The sequence below is a fragment of the Prosopis cineraria genome, unplaced genomic scaffold, assembly GCF_029017545.1.
Source record: "Prosopis cineraria cultivar Desert tree isolate PC_DT_omini unplaced genomic scaffold, ASM2901754v1 PC7, whole genome shotgun sequence".
Lineage (NCBI taxonomy): Eukaryota > Viridiplantae > Streptophyta > Magnoliopsida > Fabales > Fabaceae > Prosopis > Prosopis cineraria.
This window is the reverse complement of record NW_026555338.1, coordinates 23307905-23323188: the sequence shown is the minus strand read 5'-3', so window position 1 is coordinate 23323188 and position 15284 is coordinate 23307905. Positions and strand designations below refer to the sequence as shown.

The 15284-nt window shown below is 30.5% G+C and overlaps 2 protein-coding genes across 3 annotated transcripts; one reads left to right on the top strand and one right to left on the bottom strand.

The window, feature by feature from the left end:
• Positions 1–1544: 1544 nt before the first annotated feature.
• LOC129315054 (proteinaceous RNase P 2) lies at positions 1545–6605 on the top strand. Of its 2 annotated transcripts, none has more exons than XM_054958564.1 (8): positions 1545–1724; positions 1838–1943; positions 2816–3815; positions 3990–4091; positions 4240–4415; positions 4695–4815; positions 5214–5282; positions 5940–6605. In XM_054958564.1, exons 3-8 carry the CDS (start codon positions 2868–2870, stop codon positions 6093–6095), a joined length of 1572 nt encoding a protein of 523 aa, XP_054814539.1. In that variant the 5' UTR covers positions 1545–1724; positions 1838–1943; positions 2816–2867; the 3' UTR covers positions 6096–6605. The 2 variants fall into 2 exon arrangements, with proteins under 2 accessions (XP_054814539.1, XP_054814538.1); XM_054958563.1 differs by having other exon boundaries at positions 1835–1943.
• Positions 6606–8952: 2347 nt separating this feature from the next.
• Positions 8953–10543, bottom strand: LOC129314909 (uncharacterized). Its single transcript, XM_054958391.1, has 2 exons — positions 10021–10543; positions 8953–9473 (listed from the first exon to the last, which is right to left on the bottom strand). The coding sequence occupies exons 1-2, from the start codon at positions 10445–10447 to the stop codon at positions 9073–9075; spliced, it is 828 nt and encodes a 275-aa protein (XP_054814366.1). The 5' UTR covers positions 10448–10543; the 3' UTR covers positions 8953–9072.
• Positions 10544–15284: the final 4741 nt, after the last annotated feature.

Sequence of the window (15284 nt, the reverse complement as noted above, 5' to 3'; positions counted from 1 at the left end):
TAATTCAAGTAAAGATTCCAATGCTTTACGAGTTAGGATACTCATTGCCTTCACAAAAACACATCATGTTTAATTACTAAAAAAGAATGAAATAAAATTGATTAAAAAAATTAACCTAAAAATAAATTAAATAATTCTTCTTTCTCATAGCAAGTATGATAAAATTCATTAACATATAGTATAAATGTGAGAATTATCATACCTTTCAAAATTTCATAAATTATTATTCCCAACCAAATGAATTAAATTATCCTTTTCTTATATAAATATGGTTCACTATTATTTTTTATTATCTCATTTTCAAGTTTATTTTTTCAATCTATTCTAGTTCATTCCTTATAGTAACCAAACGTGACCTTACTAGAAAGTAATGAAATGGAATTGAATTGATTAAAAAAATTAATACAAAAATAAATTAAATCATTCCTCCTCTTCATGATAAATATGATAAAACTCATTAATATACACTATAAATGTGAGAATCATCACATTCTTCAAAAATTTTATGAATTATGATTCATAACTCCATGAATTAAATTACTACCCTTCTTTATGAATGTGGTTCCCTATTCCTTTTAATCATATTGTTTTTATCTTTATTTTTTTAATTCATTTCATTTTATTTTATTTTTTTCTAATAACCAAACGATCTTAAAGATCCCATTTGAACGATCACATAGATGATGTAGTCTCACCAGCTTTAGCCTCTCCTTTTATATAGGTAAAAGAATTGTAGATAAACAATTGTTGATGAAATATTCATTTTAATAGGCATAGTTTGAAAATTTTAACCATATCTTATATTGCAAATAATGATAAATTTATCAAATGAAAAATAAATTTAAAAATTACCAAATGGTCTTTTTTTTCTTTTTTTGGGGAAATTACCAATGGTCTATTATCGGTCATTTTCAAACTAAATTTCTGTCTTTTAATATTTTTTTTTTTAAATTTTAAGTGGGCTCTCTACTCAATGTAAAAACAATAGGCTCACGATTATAAGGATAAATTCCCTACATGCATATTTGACATCTTTCAAGTCATTCTCTTTGGTTCTATTTATTTTTAAGAATTTTTCCCTGATTATGAGTGACTTCAGAGAATTCTGGGAATATTACTTTTTTTAAATTTTCCCTTCATATAATTAAAGTTAAAAAATAAATGAACAAGATATTAAAATATAATTAATGTGGGGATATAATAAATTAAAATAACTTTGACTAAAAAATAAATAAATTTTAATATAAATGTAGTTTTGAAAAGTTGAAATAATTTACCAATAGCATTGGGATTAATCCTTCATAGAATAGTGAATTAAGGTTTGAATTTTTATTAAAAGTGCTACATTTAATACCTAATTGTGCCTTAAATAAAATGACAATAAAAAAATTAAAATAATTTTAAAAATTTTAAAAACTATCATTTATTTTTAACGAACTAAAATAATAAATCTGGGGAATTTTGGCCCAAAAAAAAGAAAAAGATTCGCGGCCTACATATATGTATATGTACAATTGTACATATACAAGCCGCAACGCACCGTTTTCAATTTCCTTCTCTCTTCCTTGAGTTCCTTCAGTTTGCGGTTTGCACTTCGCACTTTGCAGTTTGTGCTTCCTCGGACTTCATCGACTTCTTGTCTCCTCCATAGGTTTGCAGCGCCCCTAGACCGTGGTCGTCGTTTCTAATCTGCTTCTTCAGTTCTTCTACTCGGAACTTATAAAGTGAGAATGGAATAGCTATTCTTCAGTTTGGACTTTGATTTGTGAATATTTTGTTCTGGTATGCAATGCGATTTTGGGAATCGGAATGCTGATATTAGTTAGTGTTTCAGTAGGGTTTTGGCCGTCGATTCCGTGCTCCAACTCCTGCATATGAGCGTGCCTGTTACCTCTGCGCTTGACATTTACTCGTCGAACCGGTTCCTCGAGTCAGCCAGTCAGGTATAGGTGTTTTGGGTTGCATAACTGAATCCCTATGGTGGTTCTGCGTTTGGCGTTTGCTTTGGCTCTGTGAGTTGGGTCCTTATTTTCAGTGGGTTTAGGAGTGTGAGTGGTAATGTGTTATACGGAATTCTGAAAGTGGTTCTGCTCTTTTTATTTACTGAAACAAGTATTGAGTATTATTAGGAGTATTGATGTGTTATTAGTGAATATTTATTCTGCCGGTTATTCACTGGTTCTGCATGTTTCTGGAATCCTGGGAATGCCTTACATTCTGGCTCTGCCCCTGTGCACAAAACAAGATATTAGTAAATCAGAAATTAATCTTTTTAATTTCTATAAGCAGTTTATTCAAACTTGGGGGGTTGTGTTGTGTGTTTTTCAAAAAAAGATATATAGTTAGATTTTTAGGATAGGATTGATTACTAGTTTTTATACATACTGATAAAATCCCTACTGTTCATTTTAATTAGACATATCACAACCTCAGGTCCCTTTTTCTTCTTCAATTGGTCTCCTGAGTCAGAGATTTGGGTCCTTCCTCATTGGAGACTGTCACCTTCGTCGTTGTGTATGGTGGGTTTATGTCTTTCTTCCTTTGATGTTTGGCTTCCGCTGCCTTCATCCGTGTTTGGCTTGCTGTTTACCCATCTTCTCCTCCACCTGCTTTTTCTTCTTCATTTATGGATCTGTCCTCTCCCTTCATGAAGCTATTCCACCTCCTCTCTCAATACCTCACTGTTCACCTTTTTTTTATCTCTATTACTAATTTTCTGCAGAACATAAACTTATATTGGAATTTGATTTCTTTTGGATAAAATGGTCTAGCATTTGCCAGTGGGTATTGATTGTTGTCTACTGTTTCACTGCAGTTTTCTGATGATTGTTAAACAACATCTGAGGTTTTAAATCCTCTAAGTCTGGATGCTAACCCCTCTATCAAATCCATCAATGGATACATCAAACTACTCAAACACAAAGAAGAGGAAGAAGACCCATCAATCTCCAGAGGCGACATTCCAATTTGAGCTGAATTCTTGTTCCAAAAACAAGGATTTGCGTGGTGCAATCGCCCTATATGAAATCGCCATTTTACAGAAAATAAGAATTAATCAGCATCACTTCAATGCCTTACTCTACCTCTGTTCCAATTCTGTCGCTGACATGTCACTCAAAGACTTATCTTTGGATTATGGGTTTCGTGTTTTTGATCAGATGTCAATTCTTGGCATCAATCCTAATGAGGCTTCAATCACAGCTGTTGCTAGGCTAGCTGCAGCGAAAGGAGATGGAGACTATGCCTTTGAATTGGTTAAGAGTGTGGGAAAGTACAATGTTGCTCCTCGATTGCGAACATTTGATCCTGCTTTGTTCTGCTTTTGTGATCATTTGGAGGCTGATAAAGCCTATGAAGTTGAGAAAGAAATGGGTGCAGCTGGAGTAAGTCTGGAGGAACAAGAGCTTGCTGCACTTTTGAAGGTCAGTGTGAAGAAAGGTAGAGCAGAGAGAGTTTATGAATATTTACATAAGCTCAGAAGCTCCATAAGGTGTGTCAGTGAATTGACTTCACAGATTATTGAAGACTGGTTTCAAAGTGCAGAAGCTTCAGAGGTTGGTGAGCTAAATTTGGATCCTAGACAAGTCAAAGATGGAATTGGACGGAATGGAGGAGGGTGGCATGGGCAAGGATGGATTGGAAAAGGGAAATGGGCTGTATGCAAACCTAATATTGATGCAAATGGCCATTGTTGTTGTTGTCATGAGCAATTGGCTTGTGTTGACATTAATGATGATGAAACAGAGAAATTCGCTCAGTCTGTTGCTGCCTTGGCATTGGAACGAGAGGTCAAGGAAAATTTCAGAGAGTTTCAGGTGAGTGAATTCCTGCCCACAAGTGTTCCTCTTGTCCCTCTTGTGCTAATGGATCTTATGTGGAAATGAACTTATCTGACTCATGCAAATTTTTGATCTCATCACATCCCTACATATTTGTGACTTGGTTTGGGTAGTTTTCCTCATCTGTCTTTCTGGCATCTTCTATTATAGGGCTGGCTTGAAGAACATGCAGACTTTGAAGCTATAGTGGATGGGGCAAACATTGGGCTTTACCAGCAAAATTTTGCAGAGGGTGGATTTAGTATTTCTCAGGTTCTTTGAATAATTTATGGGCATCCTCTTACAACCCTCCCTGTTTTTTCCTTAAAGAAAACTAGATAAAATATCAGACTTAGCTCATATATTAATGAATTCTGTGCAACTAATCCTGTTTATGTTGGCCCTTTTTATATTTGTGCAGCTTGATGATGTTGTGAGGAAACTATATGATAGGAGTAAAAAGAAATGGCCGCTAGTTATCGTGCACAACAAACGTATGAGAGGGCTGATAGAAAATCCATCTAGCAGAAAATTGGTTGAGGAATGGAAGGATAATGGTGTACTCTATACGACGCCAAATGGCTCTAATGATGATTGGTAATTTCCGAATCAATGTCATTTAAAATGTCTTTAAGTTTTTATCCCAGAATCACAATCTTGTTTCTTGAATTACCTGAATCTTTCCCCATCTTCTTATTTATCATTCATTATATATTGTACTTCTTTAGTTCTTGAAGGCACTGATCTGCAAATAAGATTGAATTTTGGGTTTGAATCTTTTGATCAATGTTGTGCTTATTCTCTCTTCAAATAACTCCATTTGTTGTCTTGTGGTTTATTTTTTGCTGCTCAATTTTCTATGGGCATGGATATCAGGTATTGGCTCTATGCTGCTGTAAAATTAAGGTGCTTGCTTGTGACAAATGATGAAATGCGTGACCACATATTTGAACTTATAGGAAGCAGCTTTTTTAACCAGTGGAAAGAAAGACATCAGGTGAATTCCATCGAAAGTTACTTGTAACATCATGACATTTTTTATTCTAATTTGAGAAGTCTGTAAATTTGATTCTTTTGTGGAGCAGGGGAGTAGATGGAATTTATGTCTAATTTATTATTTCCATTTACAGAGATAGTATATGATTGACATGAGCACTCATATAGTGGTAAATTGAGTTTGCTTTCTGTTCAATTGAAGAATTTTTAAAGTTGCCTGTGTTAGCGGTGGGCTTGGGGCAATGCGGGGAACATGCTGGTAACAATAAATGTTATGGTTCTCAACTAATTACTTTTTATGCTTACATAATTAGTACTTTGTTCCATGGGGTTTTGAGTATTAGATGCCCTTAAACATTGCTGTTTTGACAAGCCGACTATATTAATTTTTACCTACAGGTTCACTACACATTTGTTAAAGGAAATCTTAAACTTCTGATGCCTCCATCATATTCATATGTTATTCAGGTAATATGTTATATGACATTTTCATCCAAAAAAAAAAAAAAAACAGTTATATGACAGGCATGCTATATAATCTTATCATTCAATTACGCTAGCTAAGCTTTTGTACTCTGTTGTTTGTCAGCCAAGATTTTTCAATATTTTGGAGTTTGATTTTGATGTTTGCTATTTTTTTTGCTAAGAAAATGTGAGGGGAAGATTTACATTATTATCCAAAGCTCTGGTTTTTTTTTTTTCATTATATGCTTAAAACAATGCCTTTTTTTCTCTAAATAGCCAGTGCAGGGTTGTGCATGCGGCTTCACATGATGCTTCATTTATGGTGGAATTTTTTTTTTTTTTTTTTCGTGATGATGGTTGTATTTGTCTTCAACATGCGAGCTGTATATTTTTTTTAATCACGTGAGAGCTGTAATTTTTATCCAGACTGAAATAATGTCATCAACTAAACTATAGCATCTCTTTGTACAAGTCCAAATTTAGGGTGATTTTATCTGTTCATAGTGCAAGGATGGTTAAATTTCATCATTGTTGAGTACTTACTACCTTCATGATTGTTATGCATGGGGACCATGAGAAATCTTCTTCAATAGATTTATGGGTGTTTGAAAACTGTTAATTTCAGAACAAAATTCGATAACATTGAGTTTTTTGTTTCAGGAATCAGAAAAAGGATCATGGCATGTGCCAGTTGTAACAGGCAATAGAAATGAAGAATCCTCAAGAACTTGGCTTTGCATTACACGGCCAAGCACCGATGCTTCTGACGATGTGAAAACTTGTGAAAATGGTAATGTCTGTCATCACAGTGACTAGATCTTGAGAGATATGCAAGCCATGGTGATCATAGCTCAGATTTCTCTCTAGTTGAAAAGGATCAGACAGCAGCTACCCAAGAAAAGGTGCCCTTCCTAATGTCTCATAAAACAAGATGGTTCACGGTATGAACGGGACGGCAACATTATTTATGCTTCATGGTTATCTGGTTTCTGCACTTTAATGCTCATGCAAGCTCAAGTTTTGGAATAGGGTTCAAATTAGAAATTTTATCTTGAAATATCTGTTGTGAGGATATTTATATTTAGTTGTTGGTGATCTGGGATAGTGAAAGTAGGTATTGGGTTCTCATGCTTTTTCCCTCCATGACTGAATGGTCATGCCCAGAGTGTTAATTATTTTTTTGGGGGCCAGATCCTCTCCTAGTTAATGTAACTGAATAAATTTTTGGGTTTTGATTCATTAACTTACTGGAGTCCTAAATTATGCGCTTGGTCCGCCTGGTCAAAATATGTTTTATTGAGTCAGTAACACTAAATTTCTTTTTCATGTCACTCGCTCTTTTAGTTTACAAATGCAAATTATTATTAGTGAATACTAAATCTCTTGACTTTTTGTATAACTAATGAAATCATTTGTATGATTGCTTAAATTTTAGCGCTTATTTATGCAAATGTTTGGTAAGCAGAAAAGTGTATTTTTTAGAAAGGAAAAGATAAATGCATCTATCTTATTTTGTTTATGTATATATTTTTTATTTTATTTTTAAAAATAATTTTTTATATACCAAATGTGTAATTATTTGATACTTCCTTCGTTTCAAATTATACGACATTTTTAAGAGTTTTTTCGTTTCAAAATATAAGAAATTTTAAAAAGATTAAAATTTTAATAAAGGCATCAATTTTAATATTGTTTTTTTCTCTTTCTATAATTAATTTTTATTCTTTCTCTTTTTAATATATTAAATTATAAATATTTTTAAACATTTAATTTTTGTTTTAAAACGATAAGGTTGTTAAGTATATTTAATAATGTTTATTAATATGTGAGATTTTATTTAAAGTGTCTTATAATTTAAAATAAAGAGAGTATTATTAAATTAATAGTTCATGATTGAGTGGTCTGTGGTCAAAACTGGTGGCTTAGGGAAGCAGAGGACGCAAAAATTGGGCTAGGGATGGGTGGAGATATGAAGGAATAGAATTATTGTTAATCATGTGAGTGTGACATAGTGGCTATTTTACTTCATTCCTTAAATATACAGTGGGGGTTTGATTCCTTACTCATGCGAATGGAGAGCATTTTATGACTAGTTATTTGCTCTCTTGTGAGAGACCCACGATGAAGGGATTAGTTGTTGCTACCGACAGTGGATACCTTGGACCAAAAAAAAAAAGAAAGAACTATTGTTAAGAGAATATTGCATTTTTGCAGATATGTACGTTTAATATTAAAAATCGTATAAAAGGAATACTGTATTTGTCACAAATGCTCAATATTGCATGAAAGGAATTGAATCCCTTTGTTCAGATTTATGTGTGTATATCGAATATAATTATCTCTTAATAGAAAAATATATGTAGATAATTAAAAAAAAAAAGGTGTGCGCCACACATATATTAAAATTCGAGATTTTGAGTTTTAATGTCTTTGCTTGGCATGTACTTTTTCTCGTCGTTATTGTAATCAGGCATCTCTAACTTCTACAATTTACTCATTTAAATGAAAAAAATTCAAATCTTCATTAACTAGTGAAAAATAGTTCTTTTAACTGGTTAAAAAGCTTTTTTCCCCTTATTAGTGATTAAATTCTCTCTTATGGTTAATGTGTTTAAATAAGAGTGATATTAGAAAAAATTTAATTCATATGTCATCAAGTATCATATATTAAAGAAGAGTATGTTAACTGCTAAGCGCTTGTTTTTGTGCTCTTCCTATAACAAATTGACATTTTAACATTTGTTAAAAAATGAACTTATTAAGAAAATTAAACCTGGAAAGCAGGGAGTTATTTCTTTTTATTTCTTCCCTGGAAATTAGAGGCGTAAACAGTGGTTTGACAAGCCTCAAGGTTAAATGCATATATGGGTAAAAAATTGGTCAAAGTCTATTTTTTATCTTTAATCTTAACTTTGATATATTATTCCTCTTAAACTCTTAAAACTGGATCATTTTTACCCTTGCTATTAGTTGAGGTTAAGTTCAACCATTAAATGCTAATATGAACACAAGGGCTTCTTGACACATTAGCAAAAAAACTCAAATAGTTTGATCCACATTATCATTTACTGGTCAAATTTAACCCCGAGTTAATGGCAAGGACAAGAATGGTCTAGGTTTGGAAGTTTAAAGGGAAGAATGTAACAAAGCTGAGTTCAAGAAATTTGGTGTTCAAAGGCAAAAATGGATTTTAACCAAAAAAAAAAAATTACTTGGCAAAATGTGATAGGAGCAATGGATCAAATGGGAGTCAGAAACTTAAGTTTTATCTTGTGAAAAATTAGTATATATAGATGTTGACACTCTAAATATGTATGATTAATATTAAAAGTAGTAAAAATATAGATAAATATAAAATTAACTGACATATATTACAAAATAGGGATAATTTATAGTTTCAAATACTTAGATTTAATCCCTACTATTAATACGAAACATTAACACCGTGGACTCATAACAGTAATTACCTTATGCAACCAACATGATCAATTTTCTATATTATTACTGCCCAGTATTGATTAAGAGAATTAAATATTTAGGTAATTTTTAACTTTAAGAACTTATTTAATACCAAGTAAAATACAAGAATCAAATTATAAATAAGGTAAAATTGAGGACCAAAATTATCATCACTTAATCAATAAAATATTAACAAAACTATAATGACACATACTTATAACTTAGAAGAAGAACTATATTTTAAAATTTATTAACACCAAAATGAAATTACACGAAGCTATAAAAATAAAAATACAACTTCATAAATTTTAAAATTAACCACCGAGTTGCTTTCCTAGGTTGGGATTGGGAAATATGATTGATCCACAAAATGAATGCAGCCTGAAAATCTGAGCATCACGAACCCTGAAAAGACCATACCAAGCACTAACCCACAAGACAATGCACCACAAACATGCCCTAACTCACTACTTGTCTTGTTATTCTCTCTTGTACTAATTTTTCCCTCTTCTCTTCTTATTTCAATACTTTTTAATGTAACATCATTATTCCCTAATTCTTTTCCACTCACCAATTCTCCATGGTGATCAAGGCCTTCAGCTTCAAGAAAGTGATCTCTTGCATCTTCATAGACCATAAAAGATCCCAATTTGTGTGTCTTTTTCTCTTCATCTTTCCATTTTACCATAGCCTTATTCTGCTCACCATCAAAACCTTTTGAACATTCCTCTGTTTCTGCATATTGAATGAAATAGTATCAGGTTAGTTATACATACCAGATAATATACAAACAAACGTCAAATGTACTCTGTTTCTACCATGATCGCTTCAAGTCTCAAGTGCAGATCATACTTTTCACCAACAAAATGATACATTTAAAAGAGAGAACAAAAATGGCGGAATTAAGGCAGAATATTGATTCTTTATTGTTCTTTTTTGTCTCTCTCCTAGAATACCTCTCTAATACTCTGCATTATTTTCTTTCAATACACAGAAACAGAGGAATGTTCAAATACAACGGTTCAAATATGTGTTACTTCTGTTTTGCTGCAAATGAAAGAATATATATAATATTTGTTATTCATCTATTTATTTATTTTTAATCTCTTTTACATAGATTTAAAGCGTAATTCCCAAAATTTTCTAAGTATAGACTAGGAATAATTTTTAAACCGAAAGCACAGTTCAACGATAAATTAAATCCGATCACCATAAGCGAAAATAGGAAGTTGTTACTCGTATAGAATCTAAATTGGAAGGAAGTAAATTTCATTCTCTTCACCTTTCCATTCCACCATAGCCTTAGAATCGTCAGGAAACTCCTCCGGTTCTGCAAATGCATCGACGCACAGTTCAGCACCGGCATCTCCTCCATCGTCGTTGAAGCACGACTCAGTGCAAGAACAAGACGAAGCGACCTCGAATTCTTCGCCGCCGGAGAAGTCTCTGGAACTGTCCCATCTCAGAAAGCTGTGCTCCAACTGTTGGATTCTCTGGCCCACGTGCTGCAGATGATGAGGCGTCGTCGATGAGGAAGGCGAAGAAGAAATCTCAGCCGATAAAAGACTCTTAATGAAGACGAATTTCTGTTTGATGTCTTCAGAGATGAATTGATGTTGATCGTCGTGATCATGAAGAAGCAAGGCATCGCGAAGCCTGGATTCGAGTTCGTTGAGTTTGGATTGCAAGATTGAGCATCGCTTAGTCATAATTATTGCGATTTTGGTGAGAATTTGTGAAGTGAATTTTTCTCTCTGATTCCGAGCGATTCAGAAGCGTGAAATGGAGACACTGAGACGTGAATGTGATAGTGTGAGTGTGTTTGGGAGGGCGTGGGGGGACGGTTTTCTCTGCGAGGGAGCGGAGTGTGGGAAACGATGCCAATGTGTTGTCGCTTCCCTTGGGAAACCGTAAGTCTGTAACGTTTATTCTTAAACGACACATGGTTGCCTGGTCGTTTGCTATTTTCTTGCGGGAAGGAGATTTTTTATCCTTTGATACAATGGATTATTTAATTTTGATTATATTCATAATGCAAGATGTTTTTCTTGGACTATCTATTTTTTTATTACATATATCCTCTTATTAAAGACAACCATATTTAAGATACAGTTATATATTAAATATAAACACTTCTTCTAATAAAAATTCTAACTTTAGTTTGACATATTACGAGAAATTAAATTATTCTATTAGACTCATTCATTAGTTGTCTTGGCCTATCTTTTCTTTCTTTTATTTTGTGAACATATGCGCGTGCGTGCATATATTTACACACGTATGCATTAGTATGTAGATGTATGTACACACACTCACTTTTATGAAACTCAAGAATTTATAAAAATTGAATTGTTTCAATGAATTTATCTTATTTTTCCAATTGTTCATATATATTTTATTGAAAGCAATTCTTTTCAAAGCATGATCAAGTATTAAATGTGGGTATCTCTTTTAATGAAAATTTAAACCTTAGTTCACCTCATTTTGAGAGATTAATCCTTTATGTTAAACCAAATCATCGTTAGTGAATTTATCTTTTCATTAAACCTAATTTTTTAAAATAAATAAATTATACTCCATCTATTCTTAATTATAAAATAACATTATCTAATTCTCATTTATCAATAAAATTAATTTAACTAATTTACGTCTTAAATCCGCTTATATTTTTTTGGTTCTACTGTTATCTTTTTTGCCAACATAATTCTACTATAAAATCCCTAAACTCCTTTCCCTCAATTCATCTAAATGCAAAAATGTAAAGAGATTAGTGTAAAAAAAGTGTTTTTAATTACTGAGAAAAGAAGGTACAAAGTTGTGATTACAATTTATGAATTGAAAATAAATTTAAATCTAAATATGAAATACAAAGTAAATAATTCAAAAAAGAGATGGTTTTTTTGGTGTAAACTATTATTTTTTATGATGATCCTCTGTTGATTGTGATTGCGATCCTTTTTTATAATCATTCACTTGAGACAATTATGCCTAAAGAATCCAGAGCTCATGTATGAAATATATATGATCACTCAACACGACCCTATAATATTTGTAACATGTCAAATAATGCTCTCATGTTCCCATAATGATTTTCCATACCTAATCAATATAAATACAGTTACGTTGAGAATGTAAGTGGCATGACTCTTTTATTAATAGATCGAGCCTTGTCATTTTTTGGACTTATTATTTTAGTTTTCCTTCCTTTTTGTGATTTGGGCTGATACTTTATTTTAGGCCCAAACAATTAGAAATAGTTTATTTTAGTTTGAAAGGATTTGTTTTAGACTTTTTTTTTTAATTGTGTACATGTATTTTTTTTTACTGAAATAATCCTATTCGATAGGTAATTGGATGATAAATATACTACCTCTCTTACATATTTGTTTTAGTTTTCGATGAATCCTGTTGTATTTTTGCACCTTTTGACAAAAAATGTGCACCAAACTTGCCCTTAGCAAAGGTATTTTGGTAAGCTTTTGTAAAATCTTACAAATTGCGATCCCCAAATAACTGTTGCTCTCAGAAAGTTCTAAAAGAACTTTCGAAAAGCCAAAAAATTGTTTAATCGTGTAAAATATTCAAGATTGAAAGAATCTTCTCCGTAGCAAGTAAGAATTCTTGAATTGAATGGGCATTTCAAGATTAGGGAAGTAATTGGTACAAGAGGTAATGAAAAATTTGATGTACAAGACTTTTTTTTTTTTGGGGTGTGGGGGTTGAATGATTAAAAATTTGTAATTGATTGGTTAGTTTCTTGTGGTATTATTGCAATGTGAAAAAACACGTACAAAATGGTAAGATGTTATGCATTTGATCTACAAATAATGACAAACTATTGTTTGCCAAGGCTACTAGGGAGGTAAGAGGACTTAAAAAATGTAGTAAGATAGCAAACTTTTGTATGCAATAATGAAAGAACAATATACAAAAATATAGTATTTAGGAGCAGCTCTTTTTTTAATATATTGTTACTCTTGATGTATCATTAATGAAAGAACATTCTCACATAACTGAACTATGCAAAAGTCCAATTGTCTTGTCTCAACCGAAGAAGTCCGGTTTGATCTAGTCTAGTAAAAAAATTGGATCAAAATATTAAAGAGATAAAAAAGATCAAACTAATTTCTCGGGTTGAATCAAATAAGAGGCCAAATTTTTAGATCACTTGATTCAATCCAGTCCTATAAAATTATTTTAATATAATCTTAATTATTTTTTATATATTTGAATAGTTTAAAGTTTGAACTTCATCATTTCCTTCATTTATATTTTGCCCTTCAATTTAATATAATTTTAATTTAATTTACTACTAAATTGTTATTGTAAATATAATAGACATGTTGCTTAAGTTTGTTGATATTATTGTTGAAGTTATGGATTTGAATCAATTGGATTGTAATTGAAATTTTTTTTTTGTTGTTGTCGCTGTTAGAAATTGTTATGGATTTTGTATAATTATAAAAATATTTTATTATTTTAATTGAGTTTATATAGGGATGAATGAATTGTTATCTCTCATATAGGGAAAAAAAAATCAAGTGAGCATTGAACTACCGGATCATTTCTAAATCAATGAATCAAGTCTAATCTTGTTAATTTTAAATTACAACTTACAACTGAATTTGATAGAACTATGAGTTGGCTAATCCAATTCCTTTATTAAAAGAGATTAAACTTTAAATTAAGTTAAAATTTAGTGTGCATTTAGTTTTTAGTTTGGCCAAAATCTATTTGATAAAAGTTAGTTTAGTGAAAGTCAGTTGTTATAACAAAATATATTGGATATATTTTTTAAAAATTAGTTTGATACACTGAAAGTTATTTGATTTGTGATAGTAAAATATGTTTTTGAATGTACAATTATCAAAGAAACATTAATTTATGATGATTTACAATTTTTCTTTCAAATATAATATATTTAAAATATTTAAAAATGTCATAAATATTTTAAATAACATAAATTTGATCTATAATGCTAAAAATTTAATCTCTAATTATTTATATTTTTTTTAATTTGTAATTTTAGAAAATATAATAAATATTTTTAATTTTTATTATACATTAATACTAAAAATTAACATGATCAATTATTCAATTTATAATGCTAAAAAATGACACCTAATTGTTATTATTGAAATAATAATTATATTTTAATAAATTAACTATTTTTAAATAAAAATTATATTTTTAATAAATTAACTATTTTTTAAATAAAAATAAGAGATTAAATTTGAAATAGTATGATCAAATAATATCTTACTTTTCAAATATATTTTTCAAAAGTTTTAAATAATTACATTTTTAAAAAATTTATTTTCAACTATTATTTAAATGTATTTTCAGAAAGTGATTTCTTATAAAATATTTTATTTAAATAATTTTTAACTTTCTAAAAATAAAAATTTATTTTTTTTAAAAAACTAAACGAATCCTTAATTTTATTTAATCCTCTGTTGCAGCACCATCGCATAATATAATACAAGGATAAGAAAATGAATCCCTTTGCGAAAGTTTCATGAGGTGATTGGGAAATTCGTTGTGCAATGATGATTTACAACTATTTTATAATTAATAAAATTAATGGTGTCACTATGCCATGTGTCAGCATAATCTCTTCTCTTTTTTTTTTTTTCGGTAGTTTATTATATGAAATATTTGCCACTTTGTTACACTTGCTTTTTTGGGACATCGCTGTCCCCCTTTTTTCCCATCAATGAATCTAGAGACAACTCACTAAGCGGTAATCTTCCTGTGGGGTGTACTGCTCTCTATCCCTCCCACCCTCACAACGAGGTAAAAGGAAAGTTATATTTAGATTATTTTAAATTTTTAAATTTTGCACATTTATAATTTAATAAATAACATTTATTAATTCACAACACGCATTTATAACTTATAAAAAAATAACAATTTATAATAATAAATTGTAAATGTTGGTTGTTAAATTGTAAATGACTTCTGCCAAGTTATAAATGTACTAAATTTGAGATTTAGGAGTATTTTATAAATTTATGATATTTTTAATAATAAATTTTTTTTTATGAGATCTGAATATAATTTTTTCTAAGATAAATACCTAATTTTTAGGCTTATTATATTATACACAACATTAAATAGTATTTTGACCTTAAAATTATATATTAAAAATATCTAAGATTTTAAATTTGTTTTCAGTGTAATGTTTTATGTTGATGATGACATACACGTGGTTGTTTGTCAAAGCTACTAGAAATTCTGTCAACGGAGGATCTGTCGCTGAGATATATCTCTGAAGAACAGAATTTGGCAAGTTTAATTTTCTTGGTAAAACTTTTGTTAAGTTTAATTCGAATCTCAACCGGGAACATATTTGGAGAAAATTTTTGTTTGACTTCAGCAAGTACAATCATAAGATAAACTTATCTTATTTCTATTTCCATTGTTACTAAAAGCAACTCTTAAGATGTTGATTTTAACAAATAAAATCATAATTTGAGTCATGCTCAAGAATGCTATCTTTAAAATCTATTTCAACCATATCAGTTGATTGAGCTGTAGCTTCTC